We start from the raw sequence: 26,954 nt of genomic DNA, 5'->3' as shown, positions 1-26,954 counted from the left end.
TTTGATCAGAATAGACATACATAGCATAAAATAATAACAATAACAAGAATAATTGATTTCCCTTGAAAAATGTTTTCAAGGAAATTCCCAGTTTGGGGATTGGCAGTGGTTGAAGGGAAAAAGGGAACAAAAACTGCCAGAAAGAAAGAAATGTAAACAGCTTGCATTTCAGATCAATTTTTTTATACAAATATTCGATCTAAATTACAAATACTAAGTGGGTCCCAGTTTAAGGGAGCTCTTGGGACTCTCACTCTACAAAACTTTTGCTCTCTCTGTCTCTCTTCTCTTTTCTTTCTCCTTTTCCCATAGTTCTCTCCCAGCCATTCCAACTAAAGGCGCTTTTTTAACGCTTAATAAAAAAGGAAGTTTATCCCCTGGAGGATTAAGCATCAACAGCCTTTGCCTAATAAAGTAATGAGAATTGAGTTCAACTTACCTGTGCTTTTTTTCTTTTTTTTTTTCATTTAGCACGAAGGCTTGTGAGAGATTGAGATGCGTTCATGAGAGTAGGAAGTTCTTCCATCCGAAGCCCGAGGATGAGGTTGGAAAGAGATCCCAAGATGTATGCCTATGGTGGCAGAAACTTAGAATTCGATTCTCAGCCTTCGCATTTCTGATCGAAACACAGGACTGGAGGTCAGTGTTCGACGAGCAAGATTCCTTATGTCCTCTCGGGAACAATCTCGAGATATGCGAATTAACTCCCAAAGTGCACCTCCACGAATCATCTCCTTTGCATTTATTTCTAGAAAGTTGGAAGTTTAATGGAAGATTAGAAGGGGATTTCAGATTTGATATAGCAGATGACTTGTAAAATTAAGAAGACTGACTAACCATGTTGTGCTATATGGCATAGAGCTAACTCGATATGGCGACGGATGGGTGCCACTTCGTTATTTGCATTTTGTATGATCCAAGGTAGTGCGCCATCTTCTATCAAAAGAGATCTTCCATTGTTCATCTCTGCAAGAAAGAGAAATTAATCGAACTTGCAATTGTTCGTCAGCATTGACAACTAAATTGTAACAAAATTGGGAATTTACCATGACTAGCTGCTCGGGACTCGCATTTTGCAAAGTTTGCTACTCCACGGGCAACTTGAGAAAGGACATCTGGATGTCCACATCGCACCATTCCCAGCAAGGCTTTTAAACCACCTTCGGATCTCAGTTTTGATTGTAGTTTTTCTGGTAAGATTTAGAGACCAAAACATGGTAACTAATATGATATGATATCCATAAGCCCGAAATCAACCGACAGATAATATCTCAAGTAAAAAACTTAAGGGGGAAATACACATCAAACTAACATCTCTCTAAACCGATATATTTCTCACAAAGGTGACTGCTTCTTCTTAAGATTTGGAGATAGTTTCTATTTTAATTTCAAATTAAGAAGATATTATTCAAATAACCTCAATATATGGAAGGCTATAGACCAATGTAGATAATCATTGATCTTCCTCTATAAACCACTAGAGGAAACACAAGTCCAATGTTGTGGTAAATAATTTCCTAAATGTTGTGGTAAATAATTTCCTAATGTAACTCAGTGATAGGAACTGCCAAGAGATTAATTCTATTTTCATACCATTGCCACATAAATTAGCAATGGCTCCAGCAACCATACGCAAAGTCTGTGGGTCCTCGGCAGCGTTGGCAGTTAATGACAGTAGACTAATTCCCCCTTCAGCCATTATTCGTTCTTGATTGGCTTCTGTTATGTAGAAAAAATAAAATATAATTATATCAAATCAAAGAAACCAAAAAGGACAATGCAACACACAGTTACTAAGATGCTGTCGGTAGCCAAAAAATGTCGATGAACGTTTACCATTCATAGCAAGGTTGGCAATTGCACCAGCTGCTACTCTTCTGACCGTTTCATCCTCGTAGCTTCTAAGAAGCATCAGTAACGAAATAAGACCACCTGCCTCGACAATCCTCTTCTGGTTTGACTCTGTTTGTCACAGTCAAAATTTACCATAAAATTTGGAAATAAAGTAGTGCATTGAGAGAAGAGACAATAGTATCATTTTGTAGAGCACAGAAAACAGAAATCTATTATCTATATAAACATCCATCTTAATAAGAAACGGATCCATATATTGACATCATTTATGGATAAAAAGTAAGGAACATGGTGAAAATGTAATAAACATCCTTAAGTGAAAAACTTGCCTTCGGCAGCAAGATTGGCTAATACTTTAACGGCATGAATTCGTGCATTGGCATCTTCCGAGTCCAGCAAGGACAAAATTTTTTGCAAACCAACTGCCAAGGAGGCAAGAAATAACAGAAAATATATGAAAAATAAATAAATAGGGGATCAGAATGACATAAGTGCCACACTAAATTCCTAATTCTTGTTTACCTTGTTCAAAAAGAGTGGCAACTTGTGGCTTGTGACTGCTCTTTGTTTCTTTGAGTTGAGAATGTCTAAATGGAGACATGGGAGTATCATAAGCGGGAAATCCATTATCAGCTCCACCCCTATCAAGACACTTCCTCATCTGCGTTCAAGCACCAAAACCATTGGTTTACAAATTATGATCCCATCAGCACACGCACATCTTTCTTTAAGTGGTTGCCTAGACTCCCCAACCCCACTATTATTTGATCTTCTGGTGAAATAGGTCAAAGAATGAGACTACTACCCTACCCAATCCTAGCGACTCAGTGATTCTAGAACTCAAAATCTTTCAATTAAATGAAGTATACAATCAATATCGTGCTGTTCTACGCAGCTAATGAACTTAAAATACTTCCAAATTATTGGCTCCGTAATATTATTGTGTGTAACCCGAACCTGCTCAGCTTCAAGGGTCAGTTGTAACAATTGGCTCTGTAATATTATTACTTCTTCTTCAAGTTTCTTTTTCTGACGAGCCTCATCCTCCAAAACTTTAGTTAGTTTTACAATATCAGATTCTTCACCTACCTGTGCACCATAAAGCACATTCAGTTGCCATGTCCACATAGATATTGTCAAAAATCGAACATTACTATTGAATTAATCCATTTATCGGATGACTACACACATTTGGCTGCCCATACAGCTCGAGCTGATGTCTAAGTCTGTTGACCTCCTCTTCAGCCACCTTTCGCAGGTTTACTTCATTTTCAAGCATCTTTTTCACTTCAACTTCTTCAGCAGCAGAAACAAAGCCCTCCTACATAATCCTCCAAAACCATTGCTTAAAAGTCAGATAAGCGTCCTTAACCCAAAGAGACAATTTGTAGTCTCCATCAGCAAAGACGGTGCATTCCTACTATGGAGTCACATAAATAGTAATGTAATATCTCAAACAATTCAAATTCAGAATACGGAAAACCTGAAAATGGTGGATATCAATTACAGCACTAGATTTGCACGTGGCTGCATAACAACTATTAAAATTTTAATGGCTGATGCAGTGATGTGCTTTGAGAGAATGCCTCAACAGTTATTTTGTGGTTGACTTGGTTAGAAAAAAACAATAGAATTTTAAAGGACGCTCCCAGAAATTTGACAAAGACTTGGAAAATCATACAACATTCAGGCATTGGGATAAAACGGAACTTGAACATATAAAAATGACCAATTTAAGCATACACGTGATAAAAGTGTTTAGAATCATGTTGTTATGATATATATATATATATACATATGTCCTTTATTGTAATTTTACATAGTCTCTAGGGTTTAGTTTATTCTCTATATAAATATGTAACATTGCTTTGACTCAACGATAATGAGACATATACGTTTCTGAATTCTAAATTACATGGTATCAGAGCCCTCCATTAGGTTTGAAGTTTGGGTTACCTTCCGGTGACCATTTGTCGACACCAACCCATCTTGGATTTTCTTGGTGTCCACAGGATATGTGAAGACCGGAGAACAATTGGGAGATATTCTAACTAAAGCTTTAAATGGAACAAGGATAAGCTATCTGTGCAACAAGTTGGGCATGATCGACATATTTGCTCCAGCTTGAGGGGGAGTGTTATGATATATATATATACATATGTCCTTTATTGTAATTTTACATAGTCTCTAGGGTTTAGTTTATTCTCTATATAAATATGTAACATTGCTTTGACTCAATGATAATAAGACAGATACGTTTCTGAATTCTAAATTACACATGTAACCATGTTGAAGAACATCAATCATAAATGATCAACAGTAAAAGGCTCCTGGTGAAGACAACCAACACAAGAAATAGATTTTTTTACCTGTCCACTCGATTTGCCACAGATAGAATCGTCATTATGAATCTTTGGCTGGTTCAAGACCAACTTCTCTTCCAATTTCTTGACAGTTTCCATATAATCTAACTGGCATTTTTTACTTTCCTTCTACAGAAAACAATAAATTATTTAAAACAACAAGAAGTGGTGCTAAATGCCCTCCTCACCCCATGAAGCCAGGAAAAAAAATGAAACAAACAATTGTCAAGAGATAGAAGGGAACTTATGTAAGATTCAACAGATATCATTCTTTGAACATATATCAGAATGCTTGTTGAAAAATGTTTCAAAAATAAGGAATAGATATTGTCCTAAGCCAGGGTTATTAAATGCCGCAATGGCCCTCTGGGGCCTAGGCACAAGTCACACAAAGCATCAGCAACCTTTATTGTGATATGTTACATCAAATTGATTTGCCAACAAAATAGTTGAGACATTATGCAACGCAATAGATAAAGCTACTATGAGAAATTGCATACCTCTAAAGCGTCAGCAAAATTTCTTTCAGCTTCAGATATGCGGTTTTGAGCTTCTAGATGTATCTTTTCAATTTCATCTTCAAAAGCTTTCTGTTGTCTTTCATTTTCAGCAATCAGTTTGTCCACCTGTACTTCAAGCTTCCTAGACAAACTTTTATAATCAAATTCCTCTTTTATTTTCAACATATTTTCCACCTTCATAGCCTGTAACAGAAAGGACAATTAAGATTATTTCATCTAAATAGTAAGAAATAGATTTTTGACATGATGAAGATAGAAACAGATGAAAGGAGATGTACACGCCGATCATACTCCAACAACATGCAATACTGAAAAAAAAAATAGTCTGTAAACTGAAACCCATTGTTAACTAAGAAAACTCAAGAGAATCACCCTTTGGCCGAACAAAATAGTACTTGAAGTCTCTCCTCGATGGCGTGGAGATGGACCAATTGTCACAATCAGTGAAGTTCTTGCTGAACCTGTTTTACATAAATAACAACCTTAAAAGAGGATGGGCAGTAGGAAAAACAATCTGGCAAAAAAAATTCCATGATAAAAAGACTACGATTTCTACATCCACTAAGGTTCATGCATGTATAAAAAATTGCAACTAAAATAGGAGCACTAAAGCCATCTGCAAAAAATGTCTAAACTCTTAAAAGCATCACCATAACAACTGACAAAATCTGTGATAGCATAATCTGTCCACTAAAGAAACTACAATCAGAATATTGAATCCAGATCACTGTTTAGGACCTAGGAGAAGAGACAAGTACCCAACAAAATTGATAACATTTTGCTTCACTCATTCACAGTGGCCCACATTAATACCTTGGAAACAAACTACCCAAAGGAACTGATAGGAATCTGAACTCGCAATTGAAAATCAAAAAAATGGAGAATAAACTGTATTGCAATATCCAAGGGAAAAAAAATGGTTCACTAAACTCTGAAGAGGCTTATTCTCTTAAAAAATAATCCCAACATTGTGCTTCAATAATGTGATTACTTGCCCACTGCATGGCACCCATGGGAAAAGCACAGTTCAAGGACAACTTGGCCCTTCCATTACGACTGTCAGAGTGTAACTGATATCAGTTGATTGCATCTTTGTGAGCATTTGTTGCTAGTATGTTCGAGAAGGTTTTTCCTTTTCATGTACTCAACACAGCTAGGAGCATTACTTCAGTAAATTTTTATTCCATTACTGTCCTTTAAATTTTGTCTCTCAGAAGGTTACCATATTTTTAGTCCCACTTCCTTTTTCTATTGGTATATATTAAAATGCTAGGATTAGATCTCTTTTCTGATTTCCTCTATACCTTCATTCATTGATCAAATCCATTCCTTATCAGTATTGAGTCAACAATTACTACAATAGAGCAAATAGAAACCTGTGAACTGCAAGTCTTACCTCCAAATGAATCTCTGAGCAATCTTGTAAGTTTGGAATCTCGAATTGGAACATGAGCACTATTTTCTGCCAAAGCATTTATGCACTTTCCTAGAGCACTAAGGGATAGATTTATAGACTTGGCTTCGTCCAACAGATGCCCCTCACTCCCTGCAAGAAAAGGATCAAAGATGCACATTTCAAAATAACAAATGATATATTATTTTTTGAAATATGAACCCTTTTTAGGCCTTTGTGTATGCCTTCTTTCATCTTTTATAGGAAGGTCAGAATTTTTTCATTTAAAAAACACACACATACACACAAAACACAAAACAAAATTAAACCCCATTATTGCTTGAATCCATTCCCTCTGAGCCATTTTAATATTCCAATCACCCTTATTGACTACTAGGCCAACCCATGGTGATTTTCAAAAGAACTAACTATTCCACATATTAGTTAAAAACATTGACTATAAATCAAACAAATTCATTGAAGTAAATACTACTACAAAGTTATGTCAATATAATGTAATTCATTTATAAAATTAAACTCCAAAATGATAAATTGAGCCACCTATGGAACTTTTCAGTATCTCCCCCAAAGATAATAGCTATCCATTTCTATGTCGATCATGCTTAAAGAACAAGATTGTTGTTCTTTCTTTTCTCCTCTTTTTCTTTTCCTTTACTGCTGCTTAACCAGATGACGACCTATTTTGTTCCATTAGGAACATCCTTAATGGAAAATAATAAAAAAGAGCAACTTTCCCTTTTTGTTTATATAGTACACCAGTTCTTATAAAATAAATAAATTAAATAATAATACTCAATAGCAACACCTGATATTTATTTCAACCACGCTGCTAACTGAAGATATTATTAAGGCATCATCCCCGCAACAAAAGTAAAGCCAAGCAAGATTTCAGCATATAATCTGTTACTGTCCCTGGAGATGAAAGTGGAACATACCTGACTTGTGAATACGCTCTGATCCTGCCAAATCCACTACGACCAGCTTGCTCTTTCGAATAACTGGCCTGAAAGGTCTTCCCAACTCTAAAGGTTCACCCTCTTCACCCGAAAGAACATCTTCTCTCACAATGGATCTTTTAACATGTACCTGCACTACAGCGTTGACATAATTTGAATTATCAAGATCCCACAAAAGTCTCCTTCCTGATAAGTAGGTTGTACATCATGAAATATTAAATTTACAGTCATGTAAGGATATGCAAACAGTAAGATGCCAATTATTCACCATCAGAATTGCATGGCTACGAGAAGATTCAGTATTCAACTTCGTATTGGCAGCAAACCGGTGGGCCTCTCCCAGACGTAGCAGCTCTAGAAAACTGCTTTGATTCCTGATTTCTACTACAGTTGCCCCAGGTACAGAAACATCACCAGTTTTCGGATCTTCCACAAATGGGATATTATCATTTGCTGGATCAAGCAAGTCTTGTAGAGTCTCCATGTAAAGCTAAACAGCAGAAGCCCGAACATAAAACAGTAAGTTGTTTGCAATGTACTGAAAGACTTACATAAATTAAAAATCTGGAGCTACAACAAAGTGTGAAGGAAATACAAATCCAGAGAACCATTAGTGTTAAACAGCATAAACAACCAATATATGTCATCTGTTTTCCAGTGGATTAACACACCTGTAGGTAAGAAACAGAAACTGCATCGGTTTCTGGTGATACATCGGATAAAATATCCTCCATTGCACGGACCATAATGCCACGATTGGCAGTATCTTCATCTCCCAACCGTCCAAGCGTAAATGTCTTCCCCGTACCAGTCTGGCCATAAGCCATCACGGTACCATTATAACCCTCTAAAACACTCTAAAAAATGAAGCAGATTGTCACCATCAGAAGAAAATAAAATAAAATCTTGTGCAACAGGAAGGTAAAAATATGCCGTGCTAGCGTGAGTCATACAATACAGTAGACCAGATGAATGATAAAATTTACTACTTTTTGGCATGACATATATCTGGGTCCCACTCACAAAGCTAAATAATATCGCAATACGCACCTCCACTACTGGCTTTGCAACCACTTCATACACACGCTTCTGTGATGCAGATTCAGTGAGCACCTCATCAAATTCATACGTGTCAGAATCCCAATTGTTCTTTCGAAGTTTCAATCTTTTAAGCTGCCGTGAAGTAACAAAATAAGGTCAAACTTGAATGTTATAATATGAAAAGAAAGTTCAATTGAATTTGGCCATTAATTGTGGGGAGGTGATTTCCTATGTTTTCTATTTCCATCACCATTAATTAAATTGATTTCCAATATTTCGGAATTCAATGTCAATGCGTTGTTGTTATTGGCCCAGGGGAAAACTTCTAAATAATATAATAATTCTCGGATTGCTCTAATAGTAAGTAAATCTTCACTATCTTCCATTCTTGACAGATGTAATTACTTCAATTAAGCACGCAAGTAAAATGTTTTTTCTAATCTCCTGATGCTATTTGCTCTGTTCTTCAGCTTAAGATGGTGTGATAAAAATTTCAATATCATTGCGCAGAAATTATAAGCAAATTTATGTTGGTTTTCCAGATTTAATTATTCAAACGAAGAGCTGGTAAGGACTATTGAACGATCCTTAACCTACAACCATGACAAGCCTGCTAAGAAACACATGTGCATCTAAAGGACCGGCCAGTGGAAATTAATCTAGATCATAAAAGATAAGAGCTGAGCAAGAAGCAATTCTGTCAGAGTTTGAATGGAACAAAAATAACAATAATAACATAATATTGACCTCTGGCTGCAGTTCCACACAATCTGCAAAATCTGCATCTGCAACCTGCTCTTCTCCATTTCGGGGTCGTAATCTAACAGCCACACGAACTCTTCCCGGCACTGACCAAAGCATATAAAACATGGAAGAAAATAACCGAGGCTTGGTTATTGCACACCACATACGGAGAAGGAGAGAAAATGGCAAAAATAATTTCTATCCAGTAAAACACTAAAAGTTCGAGGTCCATTTCCAAGTATCCTACCGATTCATCCTAACGCGCTGAATGCACCAACATTGGAACAGCACCAATCTCGATTTATTAAACAGGGATGCATAAACCCACAATCGTACTTCGAAATATGATAAATAAACAACATTCAAGAGGGATAAAAAAAAAAATAGCCCGTAGATCGAACAGCTGTGAAGAAAATGCTGTAGTCAAAGCAACTCTAGATTGTAATTACAGAACACTCGACTGGAAAAAAGAAAAGCTAATAGCAACGAAAACAAGCACAGCAAATCAGCTCTCTATCTACAAGATTTCGCAAGTCAAATTTTCAAAATCAAAACAAGGATACATAGTCAGATACTCATACCTCCATCCCCATCCTTATTTGCATTGGAACCAAAAGACCCTGAAGTAGACCGACGAATAGATGGCCTAGCCTTAAATGATGAAGTCCTGAGGTTAGAACCAGCATGCGGTGGCCGATCCGCCTTAAATGAACCTCTCTGAGACCCACCGTTCCGATAAGCACCATTGGAAGCCATAGAATCCGAACATAAACAACAGAAAAATCACCGTTGATTCGAGGATTCAAAGACGTATGGTCCTGGTTAGCTTTCTTAAGCTGCTTGGTACAAGCAGACAGTGAAAACGAGTGAAAAAACCAGTAGTTATGGGACAAAGAGAAATCGTTTGCTTGTGCTTGCTGGCTTGATTACACTGCGAAATGATGGAGAAAGGAGTGGAGCCCAACGAAGTGAGAAGGAGACAGAGATGGTCGCAGATCGGTAGGTCCTACGAAGAAGAAAATGAGAGAAAATCAATCGACCACGATGTGAAACAACCTCGTCGGAGGAAACCGTGCAGCGGCGGAAACGCCCCCACGTCGGCGACCACTCTTAAATATCGCCGACGGTTTTCACAGCGACCCTTTGTGTCGATTATTCTACAGATTAGGAGAGAAAGCGAAATAATCTTTAATGGAATAAAACAAAAGATAGCGATTTCGCGGCAAAAGTAATTTCGTTTAATATCATTTTCGTCCTATTTTCTGAATTTTATTTGAATTTGCTTACTTAACTAAAAGGAAATTGTAAACAAAAATTAAAAATTAAAAATCATTTCCACTTCCTAATCAATTAAAATTTTTTAATAAAAAAATTATCAAATTAATTACACTTATTTTTTTACAAAATATAAATATTTTGTGGTTAGAAAAAACTTTTTATTAGTTTTTAAGAATATTATACTTACAAAAATTTAGTGGATAACCATTTGCATTGTTTATATCTATTATTAAAATGTCCGTTTTATTATTATTCAAAATATATTAAAATTACACTGAAATCTGATTGGTAAAACACACCGTTTTGAAGCTAGAAAATTAAATCTAGATTAGACCAATACCTAATTATTAAAATGATATTTTCTTAGTTTGACTAATTTTAATATAAATTGCACTACGAAAATTAAGATTTCTTGATATTTAAAATTACATTAACAATATACACACTATTTAGCGAAAAAACTTTTAATGAAAAAAATTCATCCTGTATAATTTATTCATTTTGCCATCTTTGACAATTTTCTAAAAATTTAATCCTAAAAAATTTACTTATTTGATAGTTAATTTCGACATTGTCTTGTGGCTAATGATTGTGTTTAAGTTTTAAATAGATGAAAAAGAATGCATAATAAATTAATATGCTTAAGAAATAGGGGACCATAAAAGGTATTAATCATGAGGTGAGGTTTTCTTTATATGGCAAAGTATTATGATGTTAGATTTAGGCCTTTTTGACTCGTAAAACCCCGCCTTCGTAGAGAATTTCAAACTTAAATGTTAAAGGCTTTTTTTCTTAGACCTAAAGGAACGGAATAGCCATTCACTCTTGTTAGTATGTGATAATAGTTGGTTGGTTTTGTTGATTTTGGAGTCAAACTAAACCAATCAGTTTCATACATTAGCAGTCTGATCTAATATTTAATAAATAACAAAACTAATTGAATGGTTTTATTTATATCAAACTATTATTTGAAAAATTAACGAAACTATTTGCAAAATATTATAAAAATAAATAATAAAAAACTTAAATATGTTGTAGTGAGTTTGCGAATTTTGCTATTTTGTAAATACTTGTAGTGTTTTTCTGTTTTTTTTAAACGTTCCTTTTTTTTTTCTTCCAAACTACTACAAAATCAAATCAAACCATCGAACCAAATTGGTTTTTTGGGTCACTCGTAATAGTTAGGCATTTTTTTTCTTTCAAATTGGATTCACAACCCAATATTATTTCATTCCCTACCATAAATCATATGTCAACAATTACTCGAAACCTCCAATATGCACAAACTAATTTCATGCATACACAGGGTATGGTTAGCTTAACAAATTTACTGTGCACTTAAAAGATGCTTCACAATCCACGTATTCAACTCATATTGGTGTTACTTCCTATCTATCTAAATGTAGTAGTTTGTCGGTATTCGCCAATTGATAGATATCTCACCTATAACATATAAGATTCATCTTGATTTGTTAGTTACTGATCAAACACGTGAATTGATAACTAGTCCATGTGTTAGGACCATTCAAACATATTATGAGATATATACTACGAGATAGGGAGACTCTTGAACCAAACTCACCTTCTTTGAAAGTGTATGTTACTATAAGTGATACTCATTGATAACAAGTCACACCACTATGACATTGTTCTTGTTGTCATCACTCCATTAAATAAGTCACACAATACATCAATTTGCAATACTCACACTTATTATAACATTCATTGCATTAACTAAGGAGGCATATTCGTAAAAGGAAAATTAAGTAGCTTTTACATAGTTCCAAAAAATCAAATATAAACTACTATATATATAATTGAATAATTATAAATTTAACAATTAGATTTAAAATAATTAAGTATATAACAACATTTAAAAAACTTTGCAATTATAGCAAAATTTGTAAAATTATATCAATGATAAAAGTATATCACGGATAGACCATACAAGTCTATCAACGATACAAGTCTATCGACGATAGTTTTGCTATATTTGCAATTTTTTTAGAATGTTGCTATATTATTAATTATTATTAATAAAATGACCATCAATTATAATTATCCACATATAATTTTGTGACAGTGGAAAAAAACTTTTAAACAAAAACGAAATAATTACCTATAAAGTTTTTGGATATTGACTCTATTTCTAAAAATAGCTGGAAGAAGTTTCTTTACAAAGAGTAAATTCAAACTAGAAAGTCATATTTGATATTTAAAAATGTTTGGGCTATTTTCCAATTTAAATAAATGGGCTGATACCGGGCCATTCCAATATCTCAAATTAGGCCGAGCTTATGCGAAAGCCCACTTGACCTTACCCAGAATCAAAAGCCCATCCAAAAGATTCCAAACCCTAGCCCTAGCCATCGACCAGCCTTTTCGACTGACCTCCATTAAAATCCTCCCTCCAAACTTCAAAGCCTTCATCGCTCTTCCTCTGCTCCAATCAAAAGCATTTCTCCATTCAAAGTCAATCACATGAACTTCTCCGCCCGCTCCCTTCCACGCACCGTCACCGGAACTACTTCGACCACTATCATGACTACCGCTGCAATCACAACTATCGCCATCATCATTCTCTGACTTCAGAGCACTTCCACGCATCTTCCTCGGGGTTTTTTTTGCTTTCTCATCCGGTATCGAATCCGGCAGCTGTTTAGTCCGTGAAGAAGCTTGGTTGTCAGTGAAAGTTTTGTTTTCGGTTAGCTGTTCGAGATGGCCAGTGTTAAGGGCTATGGCGCGTGCTTGCGGGAACATGCTCTTCAGTTTCCGCGTCCCAGTTGCAACGCCAAAAGGTATACCTACCATTATGGGTTTAATTATTAAACAACGCGTTAAAGTTTTTGGATTTACTTGAAATAAATTCATACACGCATTTTTAGTAGCTGGCTTGACATATTTTATTATTGAGACATGAATAATTTATCCATAAAGTTTTCAACTGATGTTGACCAAAAATTACTTCATCGTTGATGACTGTAATTTTCTAAAGTGTAAATGAAATTTAATGTAGAATATCAATTTACTCCATTGTGAATGAATGGTTCAATTGGGTAAGGAGGGCTGTTTGAACAATGCTTGTCAAATTATGTACTTGCTAATGTTACTTCCTTCGATACTGTCAGACAACGTACCAAGAGAACTGTCGGATGGAGATCTCCACAGGCTGCCATTCTACCCAATTTACATCTCCCAATGCGTAGTTTGGAAGTCAAGAACAGGTGAGACATTTAAATTGTCGAATTATTTCTATGCTAAACTGCCACTCTCCTGTGGAATATGGATATTAAGGTGGGGAGAACCCTCCCTACTCCTAAGGAGCCGTGTTAATGTCTGTAAATAGTATTTGTACTTGTGCTTACATGTGGGCTGTTTGCATTTGATTGCGTTTTCTCGTCTTCTTCATCGGTTTATTTACATTGAATGTTTAGGAAATTTAAGTGTCGCGTTCTGTTTTTTCCGGTCCATGTTAGTAGTTCTTTTAAAATTATTTTTCATTGCAAAAATTTTTGTTTGCAAGCTTTTTTTTCGATTGTTAGATATTTGGTGACAATTGACTGCTCTTCAAGAATTAAGGGGCCCTTGGGTTCAAGGATATTAAATTGGAAATGAACATGCAATGTAGAAGTCATAAGCAAACAAGGCCATTGACTGGTACACGATTAAAAAAATGTTACCGAAGATGGGATGGGACATGGGAATGAATGGTTCGCATGCTTTCTTTATACTGATGTCAAAGGAAATTAGATACCATCCAAACGTAAGGCTTGTCTAAATCCCCTTCTCATTTCTCTCTCCTCCTTTTTAGCATTTTCTTTTTATTTAATATCCTCGTTTTATTTTATTTTGACTTTTTAATGTTCAAGTTAAATTTATAAGATTGACATCTTATTCCCAGGTATCTATTACCCATGGCACCCACCTTTTCCTTTGAGACGCTGTCATGGGAATTTGTAATCTTTTCTTTTGAGAAAAATGGTTTTAAATTTAGAACCTTTTCTTTTGAGACACTGTCATGGGAATTTTGTATATGACGTAAATTCAATTGTAAAGATTCTTTATACAACAACTACCGTATGATGTGACTAGCTACTTAGCAATGTGATAGACTAATGTCGACAATGCTTAGACTATCTTTTCTGGCTCTAGAATAGTTATTATTATGATCCTGTGCTGGTGTATCCGCTGGATCATAAAGTATTCTTAGATTGGCTCAATTTCTCCAACTTTTATGCTCAGGACAATAGCAGATGATATCAAGTCTCTCAGACTTGTAACTGCCATTAAAACTCCTTATCTTCCCGATGGTAGATTTGATCTTGAAGCATATGATGCCTTGGTAAATCGGCAGATTGAAAATGGAGCTGATGGCGTGATTGTGGGTGGCACAACTGGTGAAGGTCAGTTGATGAGCTGGGATGAGCACATAATGCTTATTGGTCACACTGTCAACTGTTTCGGTGGGTCAATCAAGGTAATTGGCAACACTGGAAGTAACTCTACTAGAGAAGCAATTCATGCTTCAGAGCAGGGATTTGCTGTTGGGATGCATGCTGCTCTTCATATAAATCCTTATTATGGCAAAACCTCCATTGAAGGACTAATCTCACATTTCAATTGTGTGCTTTCTATGGGCCCGACTATTATATATAATGTACCAGGACGAACAGGCCAAGACATTCCCCCATATGTCATTCAAACTGTAGCTGAAAGTGCCAATCTTGCAGGTGTGAAAGAGTGTGTAGGAAATGATCGTATCGAGCAGTATACCAAACAAGGAATCGTGATCTGGAGTGGAAACGATGACCAATGTCACGATGCAAGGTGGAATCATGGAGCAACTGGAGTTATTTCCGTCACTAGCAACTTGGTGCCTGGTTTAATGAGGGAGCTCATGTTTGAAGGGAAGAACCCTTCCTTAAATGCAAAGCTGTTACCTTTGATGGATTGGTTATTCTGCGAACCCAACCCAATTGGCCTAAACACAGCCCTCGCTCAACTTGGTGTTGTGAGACCTGTGTTTAGGCTACCATATGTACCTCTACCAAAAACCAAAAGGGAGGAGTTTGTGAAATTGGTCGAGCAAATTGGACGTGAGCATTTCGTCGGTGTAAAAGATGTACAAGTTCTCGATGACGACGACTTCATTTTGGTTAGTCGTTATTAATAGTTCATTTCCTCACTAGGCCTTGATATGCTGCATTACTTTCGTGTTTTTGAGATCTATCCCATGCCCTTAATCTTGAGGTTTCTTTTCTTTGTTGTGTCTCTCTAGTAATGCTGTTATCCATTTTGTGGTGTTAGAATTTGTAGTAATAGTAATAAATTAATAGCAACAACAATAATAATAACAATATGAATGAATGGACGACGTGTATTTCAAGTCTTCAACTCATTTCTTGGCGTCTACTGTGTTTATTAAATAAGGATGCCTGTTGGTTGCCCTCATTCTGTTGAGATATCTTGTTCCCAATTTTCAAATTTTATATTATATATATGTACACACACACACACACACAATTCTTTCAGTTTTCCCCTTACGTTACGTTCTAGTTTTTTTTTATTATTACTATTTTGTATATAAGTACATGAGCATATTGTTTTTTTAATAGAGAATTATATTTCTGATTTGAATATTGTTTTTCTTTTCTTATGTTTTTTTTATTTGAAAGGAATTTATTGTTCTTAATATTCTCCTTCTCACTTTATTGACCTATAGACGAGTTGTCAACGGTTTGAAAATTATTTTACTATTATTTTTGTTGGAAAAAAACAGCTTTTAAGTTTGGGTTTATCTAAATATTAAGAAAAGAAAAAGTTGTGTTTATCTACTTCAACAAGAAATAAAGAAAGAGTCTAATGTATATGAATATTTTATTGTGTTAAATGTGTGATGCTTGGATATTATTGTTTTTATCTAAGATTCTGTCCAAAATTTCATTCGTTTATTTATTATTCAGTTGACCCATCAATAAAGTAACGCCTTTGAATACTAACTGAAATTGCTATATTTATTAGTACTTCGAGTGGAAAATTGAAAGTCTATGGTCATTGTGATGGGTCTTTTTTCCAATTTTAATTTGGAATTTTATATTAGGGAAAGAGAGGGGTGAGGGTGTTTGGAGGATTAGTAATCATGAAAGAACGATTTTTGTATCCAAAATGTTCAATTTGAACCTGAGTTTTAAATCAGATTTCCTGGTAGAACTTCTCGACCAAGATCTCATGCACTCGACTCATTTTCAAAACGATGGTAGGACAAAGTAATGTAAATCATGGAATTTAGTTCAACATGCTCTTATTCATACATACATACACATTATTTTATACATACATAACATACATGTACATGTATCCACAAATACATATACATTATCATTATTTTATCTTTATTAAGATCTAGTACTAATCTTGCTCGTGGTTTTCTCTTTGATTAAAGAAAACATTCACAAACTATAAGCAATTAAACATTTACCTTTGAATTGGGCAACACAAACTGACAGTGTTATCTACGTAAGTGTGAATCAACTTTTCGATTGAATTATTCTTAATTATATTTTATTCATTACCAATGGAGTTCATAATATAGAAAAAAACCTAGTTGTATCAATAATTTAAAATTTTTATTTTGAAAAACAAATTTAATAGGTAACTTATAAATTTTAGATTTTACTCAACTGTTTTCTTTCAAAATTTTCTCTAATTGCTCATTTTGGGTTCTCTAATCGATGAAGAAGGCTAGACGTAACTTAAATTAGTCTTAACAATAATGAGAATTTGACAAAACAAAATCTAAGTTTCAAAATATTGTATCACCAATTTGATTCAAATTTTAGGATAAAATAACAAATCATTCTCCAGCTTCAAGATCAAACCAACCAAGCTTCTTCAATGGATGAAATTTGCTTCTTCAATGGATGAAATTTGCTTCATCAATGGAGAATTTAGATAAGATCGAATTTAACAGTACAAACTACTAACAGAGTTTTGCTTCATAATATTTCCATCACATAAACTTAAAACTAGATTCTGAAAAAAATCTATCCCCTAATTAACCAAATTCTACCCTTTATTCCCTTCCCCTCAAAATCAAAAACCTAATTTATTGTCAAAATAACAGATTACAAACCAAAGGAATCGTAGGAAAATCGAAAAACAAAAAAGAAAAAATCACTAGCAAGAAAATTTATCAAAGATTGAAGAATCATCTACTTGATTGACTCGCTACAGATGATTTTGTTTACTTTCCCAACTGCAGGCACTCAAATCGGAGCTAGAGTGCGGTGGTTTATAGTGGGAGAAATTCTGAAGTTGAGATAACAAAACCTGATTCTCTTTGTGAAGAAGAAACGCTTTCTTTCTCAATCTCTCGTTCTCTTCAATAATGCTTTGATTCTCCATATACAGTTTCAAATTCTTGATCTCCATTTCTACCTTAACGCCGGCCGAATTGGCTTCTTCCTTGGCAAATCTCATCCTTCTGAAAAAGGATTAATGAAAAGAAAAAAAAAAGAAGAAAGCTCTGTAAATAACAGAGAATAAGAAGAAAAAAGAAATGAAATAAAAGCAAATGAATCACCTCAAGAGGCTGTAAACTCGAACGGGGCGACGTCGACGTTGGCGGCAGGCTAAATAGGAAGGAGTGAGGATGAATGGGGAAGAATGGCACATGATTGAGGAGGTGGAGAAATGGTTAGCAATGGCGGAGAACGGGGGATTGAGAGTATAAATAGAAGAGGAAATTGAGGAAGAAGAGAGAGAAAAAGAGGGTTTTTTTCCATAGCAATGATGAGAGTAGGACTCATGATGGCAAAGGGAGGGGTAGCAAGTAGATGACGAACAATGCAGAATTAGAAGACGATCGATCACAATGACACCCAAAAAATAATAAATAAAAAATAAAAATAAAACCTAGAGCCGTAGGGAAGATTTAGGGTTTGGTTCGGACCATTTTGTAATTTTGGCCCCACCTTGGGTCGAGCTCGATAATAATCTTGAGTTTGAGGGTTACATTAAATTTTGTGTTGAATTGGTTGAGGTGGGTTGTGTAAGTAAGGGTAGTCGGGTTCGCCAACCCAACCCAATTATGTATATATAAACCTAAAATGTAAACTCATATTTTTTTCGTTGGGTTGAGTTGACCCTACGTGTTAAATAGATATAGTTATTTTTTTAATGATTCAAATAGTTAATTATTTACTATTTTAGATTTTTTTAATAATAATTTTACACTCATTTGTTTTCATTACATTTTTGAATTACGGAGGGTTCAATGATCAAAATTAGAAGTTCATGAGTGAAATTATCACAAACCAGAGAGTTTAGGAGAGTGATTAATAAAATTAAAAGTTAATTAGGTAACAAAGCTTCTAGTTCAAGGGTAGCTTTTGCAATTTCGTTTTTCTCCTAAAATGTAAAGAATTAGACCTCTAATCTAATTTTGAGGTTGATCTTAGTTAAGTTATGTTGGTCGAATTATATTATAAAGCCAATCAAATGCTCTAGTGATTACATTTATACCTTCCACTATTGTTTAATAAAAATGATTGTTTTCAAATATAGAAAAATAAATCAAAATGTCTATAAATATAACAAAATTTTATAATCTACGCAATGGATTTTTAATAAAATTAATTAGAATTTATTGAGTGTATTATTGATTACTATATTTATAAATGTTTTTTTTAATAATTTTATGATTTGAAATAATTTTTGGAGGGACGAAAACAAATAGTAGAAAAGGTTGAGGTTGATTTCTTGATCTTAAATTCACTTAATTAATTTAGTAAATTTAATTAGCAAAGTTCTATTTAGTTGGTTTAGTTTATTTATATATGAAATTGATACTTAAGATTGTATTTGAATTTTACTATTAAAAGGTTTGAAACAAATTAAATGCTATTAAAACCAAAATCCAAATCCACAATTATTCTAATCGGGGAAATGTGAAATATAACATTGTTTATTTATTATTATTTCTTTTAAATCTTCCTATACGATAAATATAAAATAACTTTTAATAGGGTGAGATTTATAGTGTTTTAAAATTAATTTTTCAACCACCATGGATTGATCTAGTGGTTAAAAAAATCAATAACTAACTAAGAGGTCATTGGTTTGATCCAGTTTCATTGACACCCACCCAAATGTCCATAGGGATCTCGAGCCTCATCTCTAACTTTATGTTATATATACAAGTGACAAAGCTATCATCCAACCCCTACACCCAAATTCGAGTTTCATTACTTACATTTTTTTAAAAAATTATTTAAACTAAATTACAAAGTCCCACGTCAACCAAATTTATTGACCCACCACTATAATTAGGATCGTCCATTGAATTTGAATAAATGTTTATTAACTAAATTTTAAATAAAAAATTAGTTGCACAAAACATTTATGAATAATATTATTTTTTAAAAAAGCTTAAAAAAATAGTTGATAAATCAACTCCAACTCAACTAATAATATAAGTAAGATGATAACGATTAAGGTGTCTATAAAATCGAAAAGAACAAAGAAAGACTAAATGTTTTGAAAAAGAAACACCATATTAGTCACCAATGAATAAATGACAATAATGGAGATGAATAATTAAGAAATAAAGAAGCATATGGTAAAAAGAAAGGGTAATATAATATATATATGAATAATAATGTATTGAAATTATAAGGTAAGATAAAATATACATATAGCCGTGTGGAACAATCAAACTTTAGTGCAATGATGAAGTTGGAATTCTTTGGCTTGAAATTAAATGTTTGAATATTAAATTTAAATCACTCCTTCAAAGTACCAAACTCAGCACAACCTTTACCTTCCACATTTCATATCCATAAATATTACTTTTAATTTCTTTCCCCTTTTTTCTTTTTCTTTTTCTTTCTTTCATTATTGTTATTGTTATTGTTGTTGTTATTATTTATTATTATTTTTATCCCTTTATTTTTTCAACTATAGTTTTGAGAATGTTTTATCTTTCAGCAAACATCTCATCTTATTATTCTTACACTTCAAGATTTTCTTGTTGGTATGTAGAGAATAAGAGAGAGAGAGAGATATCTCTTTTTTTAGTTCTTATTTTATTACTCATTATTAACTTTATTATTTACTATTATTTAATGTTTACGAGTATTGTTTTCTTGAATCTTGACTATTTTTACGAAAACAACTATACGTATGAGTATTTGTTAAGAACTTGTGAGAATTAGAAGATTATTTTTAAATGTGTGAATATCTTGTACTGTCAATCCAAGTGTAGCTCAATAGATGAAATATATCAATTACATCTCTTTTCGTTTAAGTAGTTTTTCTTCAAGCAATTATTAGTTTTCACGAGTATTGTTTCTTATACGGTTAATCCAAGTACATACAGCTCAGTAGATAAAATATATCAATCACATCTAAAAGATTGTGAGTTTTTCTCTACTCGTGTGAAAATAAAAATTGTGAGGCTGTAATATAGTTTAGAGTAGATGAAAATACTCGTTACCATTTGAAACTACTCGTTACCACTTGTATATAGATCAATCCTACGTAGATGACTATAATGAGATTTGAACCTAATTCTTCCAAATTATATTTCTTTTCACATGCTTAAATGACTACGACCAACCGTGTCATGGTTTTTTCTTCGTGTAAAGATGAAGATTTGAATTATTGTACTCAAATTGACATTATAAACATTGTCAAGGTTGAGAGAACATATATTTTAATATATCTATTAATTGTATACATTGCCAAGAAGATTAGATTTGATTACTACACCTAACAAACGGCTAAATTTGTATTAAATAAACAATATTATTGTTTTTACATTATATAAAACAAGATAAATTAAAAAAAAATACACTAAGAAAGAAATTGAAACAATTGGAACGTAGATATCAGTTGAAATAGAGTATGTTAAATTAAACTAGTCTTGAAATTTGTAGACGTATTTGTTTGGTTTTTAAAATTTCAAAAGTGTTTCACTTTCATATCTAATAATTATTCTAATAAATCTTGATTTTGTCCTATATGCTATCAATAAATTTAAAATTTTCAAAAACAAATGATTTATCAGATACAATTAATTATTTTTTAAAAATGGTTATAAATATTTATGAATGGACTAAAATAAACATTTAAAAAATGGTTATAAAAGTGGAAGAAACTTGAAAGTATACACTATAGTGTAAAATAATAATTAAAATGGAAAAGAAAAGAAAGATGAATAGATTAGGTCAAAAAAGCTAATAATTGTTGTATGGTTATGTGAGAAAAATAAAAAATATTTTAAGAGAGAAAGGTTGTTTTTGAAAAGCAGACATATACACATTCCCTTTTCCCATTTCTTCTTTGCCATTTCTCTCCTTTTACACACTCCTAAGTCCCAACTCTTTCTTTTTAATATATATAGATAGATATATATATCTCGTAAAAAATAACATATTCGACAAAATATTTATCACGTATAGCAAAACTTCATGTTCTATAAACAATAGGCATTGATAGATACTAATATACTTCTATCGGTGATATTAATAGATAGTGATAGAAATCTATCCGTTTCTATTGTTGATAGAATCCAAAATTTTGCTTGTAAATATTTTAATTTATTTTATTATTTTTGGAAAATATATTTATTGATTTAATTATTGCTCAAATTTTATTTATTTATTTATAATTATGTTCATATTTCCGTAAGGTTACAACACTTTGAAAAGTTATTGTTAAAGAATTTTTTAAAAAAAAATTATGAAAATAAATATAGAATTAGAAAAAGAAAAAAAAAATCTTATGAAGCAATATTTAACAAATTATCACTATCATATTTATAAAAGAAAGCACTAAAATTGATTTTAAAGTATATTTTGGAAATCACTTTTAATTTATGGACAACATTAAAGAAATTTTTTTTCTCCAATAATAATTTATTTGAAGGAAGAAAAAAAAAGTGAGGGTATGTAGTCAATATAGTTAGGTTCTCTTTTTGTCCGTTTTCTTCATGCAATTGAGTACAAAAGCATATGCCTCATTCATTAACAAAATCTCATCTCTTTCTATGTATGTGTGTATGTATATATATATATAATAGATAATTGATAATCGTAATGTGTATTACTTTTAAAAATAATAATATAATTGTTTGTGTAACGAGGTTGTAATAAAATCTTTATCCTTATATTTTAGAATTTTTTCGATTTTAGATTTTAGATTTTTATATGTTCACTTTTAGTCGGTGTACTTTTAGAAAAATTTAAATTTAGTCTCTCGAATAATTTTCATACAAAGAAACACAATACGTGAATGTATTTTAAAGATTTGTAGCAAAAATGCTAAATAAAAAAAAAGTAATCGACTAGAATGAACTAGTAGTAGAAATTAAATTTAAGATTTATTTAAAGTTCATAATAAACTAAAATTAAACATTTGAAAGTATAAAAATTAAAATCAAACCAACTCTAAAGTATTGAGACCAAAATTATATTTTAACCTAAGATTTATCGGTGAATTTCAATAAACAATATGATTCATCGTTAATAAGCTTTGAGAGAGTTAGGATATATATAAATTTTGAAAAGTGTAAATACAACAAAATCTACTGATAAACTCTTATTAACGATATGATCTATCATTGATAAACTATTTTGAGGTTAGATCTAAATTTTAAGTTTTGCATTATACCTATGCAAATGTTTTAGACACGATAATTGCTATATTTATCTTGTGCGAACTTTGATAATTTGAGTGGGTTGTTCGTAATGAATGACGATCAGGATTGATGAGCACAACACCCCAGAGATAAATGTGTTTGTAAAAGAAATGTGATAAGAAGAGACGAAGAGCGATGAAAAAATGAAGAAATAAATAAAATAATAATGATGAAAAATTGACTTGTGTTCACAAAATTTGTCTAATTTAGGTGAGCAAACCTCACATGGTCCCTCCCCTCTCCATCCCCACACATCCCCACACCCACACCCTTCATTATATATTCAATTCTCCCTCTCTTTTCTTTCTTTCATTATTCAACCTCTCTTCATTTCTAACATATATTTTTACCATTACTTCACTATACATTCTTTTACAACCATACACATATATATATATGTTTGGTTTGGAAATTTGAACGGAAGTTATGATGTAGAAGTTGAAAGAAAAGAAAAATAAATATAAATTAAAATCAAATAGTTACAGAATGAATCTTACTTTTTTTTTCTTTTTTAGTTCTTAAAATCAATTACATTAGGATTTGAAAAATAAGGAGACAGGAGAAAGAAAGTTATGTTTATAAGCTTTAGTTCTAAAAAGGTAAATAAGTAGTTATAATTGAGACAACCAACAAACTTAGAGTGTAAAAGTTAGTGCATAAGTAAATGTGTTTTTGAATGTATATTCATCGACTTTAATTATTTAGATTAGTATAGTTTTTGAAGAAAATGAAAAGAGAAAAGAAAAGGAAAGGAAAGGAAAAGAAGTGTTATATTGGATTCATAAGTAAGTAAAGTTTTGAAAGTAAAGTTGCATCAAACAATCTAATCAATGCCCAAACTTGAATTCTTTCTCCCGCTCTTACTATACAATTTTAATACTTATATTGTTGTTATTATTATTAATTTGACCTTATAATATAAACTATATATATAAAGATAAGAGTGATGGTTATGGTATCAATAATATTCAAAGTTTGAATCTTTATACTGTTATCACACAAACACACACAAAATCTTTTAATTATAGTTTAGAAAAGTAGCCAACTTGTTAGTAATGAAAAAGATATAAAAAAAAATAGAACAATTTACGTGTTATAGAAAAATCAAGGATAATAAATTATATCTTTAACTAATTTTTGTTAGAGAAAATGTAAATAGTTCGTCATTCTGATTTTGAAAAAACTAAAAAAACTGTGATTTGAAAAAACAAAGATAGATGGAGAGAACATTTAGTATCTTTTAAAAAATAAAACTAATTATATCCAAATAACTACCGGTTTGGATGGAAAATGAAAATCTCAAATTAAAAGAGAGAGAAAAAAAAGAACAATTCCATGCAATTTCTTTTAAAATTTATTTATTTTTGAATATTTATACCAAAATATTTACAAAATTTTACTATACTTTATTAATATTTTCAACCGTCTTTTTTTATTTTACAATAGATTATATGTTTTCAGTCCATCCTTATTTTAGTTTCGAATTTGTGTATCTTTGTATTTTTCTTTTTTACAATTTCTCTTTAATTATTAATAAATACTTCATTTTAATACATAAAGTACAAAATTATTAACCAAAAGAAATTCTTAATGATGACAATTTTCATGTGATCATAACTTTTTTTTTTTGGGTTTTTTTTGAAGAAACACTCATATTTACCGAATATGATACAATAAACTTTAAAGGCACCCGTGGTTAAAAAAGACCTTAAAATATAAAAAAGACGAGGGGGCATTTTCATAATTTCACATTATATATTTATACAATTTTGTTTTTTCTAAAAGAATATATATAAATAGAAAAATGGTTCACGGACTTTCATTGTTGATATACATATTCATTATTATGGTTGGAAAGAAATAAAATTCATAAGAGATATTATTGTAAATTGCATAAGAATGAAATGCAATGATGAAAAATATAGATGAGATGATAATGAATAAGAAGAAATAAAAAAGAACAAAAAAAAAAAGAAAGGGAAATTGTACCAATCTTATGAGCAATCAATTACAAGTGATTATTGCTCATAAGATTATATATAGATATGTGTGTGTGTGTGTATGTATATAGTTTTAATAATTGAATTGAGTGGCACAAGGAAACATTGGATTTCTAGTTTGAATTTGGAAGAAGATGGTGATGATGTGGACCCTCTTTGATGTTGAGAGGTACATCAAAAAGTACACTCTTTTTCTTTCTTTTTTTAATCTTATTTTAAACCCATTTTTGTGTCTTATGATTTTACTATTTATACTATATATCTCAACTAATTATTATCTAAATACTTTCTCCCTTTTACCATTTTTGACCATTTTTCTTTAATATATTCAATAAATTATTGGTTTGATCTATGTTTTACATATATAGAGCATTTTTAAAAGTAAATACTTACAAGCTATAACAATTTTTTTGAATTCTATCAATGATAAAAACCGATAGAATGATATTAGTGTCGATCAAATGTTTGTTATTAATAGAATTTGAAATTTTGCAATAGCGTGGAAATAGTTTATCTATTTTACCATTTTCAACAATTTTTCTTTAATGTATTCAATAAATTACCAATTTGTTCTATCTATGTTTTATATATATATATGTGTGTGTGTGTGGAGCATTTTTAAAAATAATAAAATAAATTAAAATACTTATCGGCTGTAACAAAAATTTTGAATTCTATGGGTGATAAAAACTGATTGAATGATATTAGTGTCGATCAAATGTTTGTTATTAATAAAATATGACATTTTGCTTGAGCTTGTAAATATTTCGTCAAATTTACTATTTTTAACCATTCTTATATATATATATATTAGTGTTTGGTGGTCTAAATTTTAATTAGTACTTAATATATTGTTAACATTACTTTTACTTATATTTACTTTTTCTTTAAAAAAGATTAATGAATCTTTTAAATATAAAAACTATGAATAATGAAAGTGGATTTTGAACTTACAAGTCTCTATCAAAAAATTAAATTAGGTATAGTAACTATATTCAAGGAAGAGTATAAAAAAATCATATAGTTAAGGAATGAACTAAATAAATTGTATTTGTAATATTCAAATTTGAAGTCAATGTAGTATTGTTAGTGATATTGATATTATATTACTTCTAGAGATTATAGATATTGAAAATTTTTATCTCTAAAATGTTGTATGATATATATTTATTTTTGTTAAGAGAATGTTTTAATCAATATAAAAATAATATTAGAAGAATCTGAATGGATATTAAAAAATAAAAATAAAAAATACAGTTGGAGAATAGAATAATATGAAAATGTTAAGTATTAACGTAAGGGAGACTTATCGACTACTTAGTGGCTTATTTCAATAATCATAAAAGGAGGACGTCCAACAATTCTAACTTTTTTTTTTGTGAAGTAGTAATAAATTCCTTCTTTATCCAATTATTTTAGAGAAACTTTTTTTCTTCTTCAAATTACTTTTTTTCATGTACTTTTAACATTTTTTAAAAGTAATTTAAATAAATTGAGGAATATCACTAAATGATAATTTTTGTTTAAACAAAGTGAAGAGTCTAATTCATCATCATTTTGTTTGTTTATTTTCCTCTTTTATATTTTCAGAAATAAACTCCCTAATTGATATATATATATATATATATAGTAGAATTAAAATATAAAAAATAAAAATGCATGCTTGAATGACTTTTTGATGAAGAAATTAATATTAATAAGAGAAAATTGGTCAAATATATTTGAATGGAAGAAAACAAATAGAAGTTGTGTTGTGGATCCCATTTTGTGATCATTTTAAGTTTGTCTTAGTGAATTTTATGGAATTTTCTTATTCTAAATATATGCATTCTTTATTATTTTGTCCTCACATCTCAAGGATCAAATTATCTGCTTGTATTCTATCACCATTTGTCATCATTCCATTTTTTGTTTTATAATTTTCTACATTTCATAAGAAATTATTTCCCTTTTTTCCCTTCAAATTTTATATTGTCTCATTTCTTTTCCTAAAATATTTAAATAGATAGTAAGCAATACATATATTTATAGTTTTAAATTTAATCAATCTTAGAAAAGATTAATTTTCAAGGAATAAATCTAG

General features: G+C 31.4%; 2 protein-coding genes across 2 annotated transcripts; one reads left to right on the top strand and one right to left on the bottom strand.

Moving 5' to 3' along the window:
- On the bottom strand, positions 1-10,065 carry LOC101212194 (kinesin-like protein KIN-UB). The gene is made up of 19 exons (XM_004133858.3): positions 9,475-10,065; positions 8,897-8,997; positions 8,159-8,281; positions 7,780-7,965; positions 7,377-7,598; positions 7,088-7,238; positions 6,135-6,284; positions 5,111-5,199; positions 4,718-4,921; positions 4,224-4,346; positions 3,044-3,175; positions 2,812-2,943; positions 2,377-2,515; positions 2,184-2,276; positions 1,837-1,962; positions 1,594-1,719; positions 1,047-1,190; positions 838-966; positions 1-748 (listed from the first exon to the last, which is right to left on the bottom strand). Exons 1-19 carry the CDS (start codon positions 9,647-9,649, stop codon positions 588-590), a joined length of 2,706 nt encoding a protein of 901 aa, XP_004133906.1. The 5' UTR covers positions 9,650-10,065; the 3' UTR covers positions 1-587.
- Positions 10,066-12,508: 2,443 nt separating this feature from the next.
- LOC101211954 (4-hydroxy-tetrahydrodipicolinate synthase, chloroplastic) lies at positions 12,509-15,569 on the top strand. Its single transcript, XM_004133857.3, has 3 exons — positions 12,509-12,969; positions 13,300-13,395; positions 14,414-15,569. The coding sequence occupies exons 1-3, from the start codon at positions 12,890-12,892 to the stop codon at positions 15,339-15,341; spliced, it is 1,104 nt and encodes a 367-aa protein (XP_004133905.1). The 5' UTR covers positions 12,509-12,889; the 3' UTR covers positions 15,342-15,569.
- The last annotated feature ends 11,385 nt before the right edge of the window (positions 15,570-26,954 follow it).

Source organism: Cucumis sativus, chromosome 3 (genome assembly GCF_000004075.3).
Source record: "Cucumis sativus cultivar 9930 chromosome 3, Cucumber_9930_V3, whole genome shotgun sequence".
Lineage (NCBI taxonomy): Eukaryota > Viridiplantae > Streptophyta > Magnoliopsida > Cucurbitales > Cucurbitaceae > Cucumis > Cucumis sativus.
The sequence above is the reverse complement of the archived record's forward strand: the minus strand, read 5'-3'. Positions and strand labels throughout refer to the sequence as shown.

Bases quoted from the DNA above. Each gene is read 5' to 3' on its own strand.
- LOC101212194 (XM_004133858.3), bottom strand. From the start codon at position 9,649: ATGGCTTCCAATGGTGCTTATCGGAACGGTGGGTCTCAGAGAGGTTCA. The intron at 6,285-7,087 runs GTATGTTCCACT...CTTTTCTTGCAG, and splicing joins AGAGCGTATTCACAAGTCAG to GGAGTGAGGGGCATCTGTTG. The intron at 967-1,046 runs GTAAATTCCCAA...TCTTTCTTGCAG, and splicing joins GTCCCGAGCAGCTAGTCATG to AGATGAACAATGGAAGATCT.
- LOC101211954 (XM_004133857.3), top strand. From the start codon at position 12,890: ATGGCCAGTGTTAAGGGCTATGGCGCGTGCTTGCGGGAACATGCTCTT. The intron at 12,970-13,299 runs GTATACCTACCA...CGATACTGTCAG, and splicing joins CCCAGTTGCAACGCCAAAAG to ACAACGTACCAAGAGAACTG. The intron at 13,396-14,413 runs GTGAGACATTTA...TTTTATGCTCAG, and splicing joins AGTTTGGAAGTCAAGAACAG to GACAATAGCAGATGATATCA.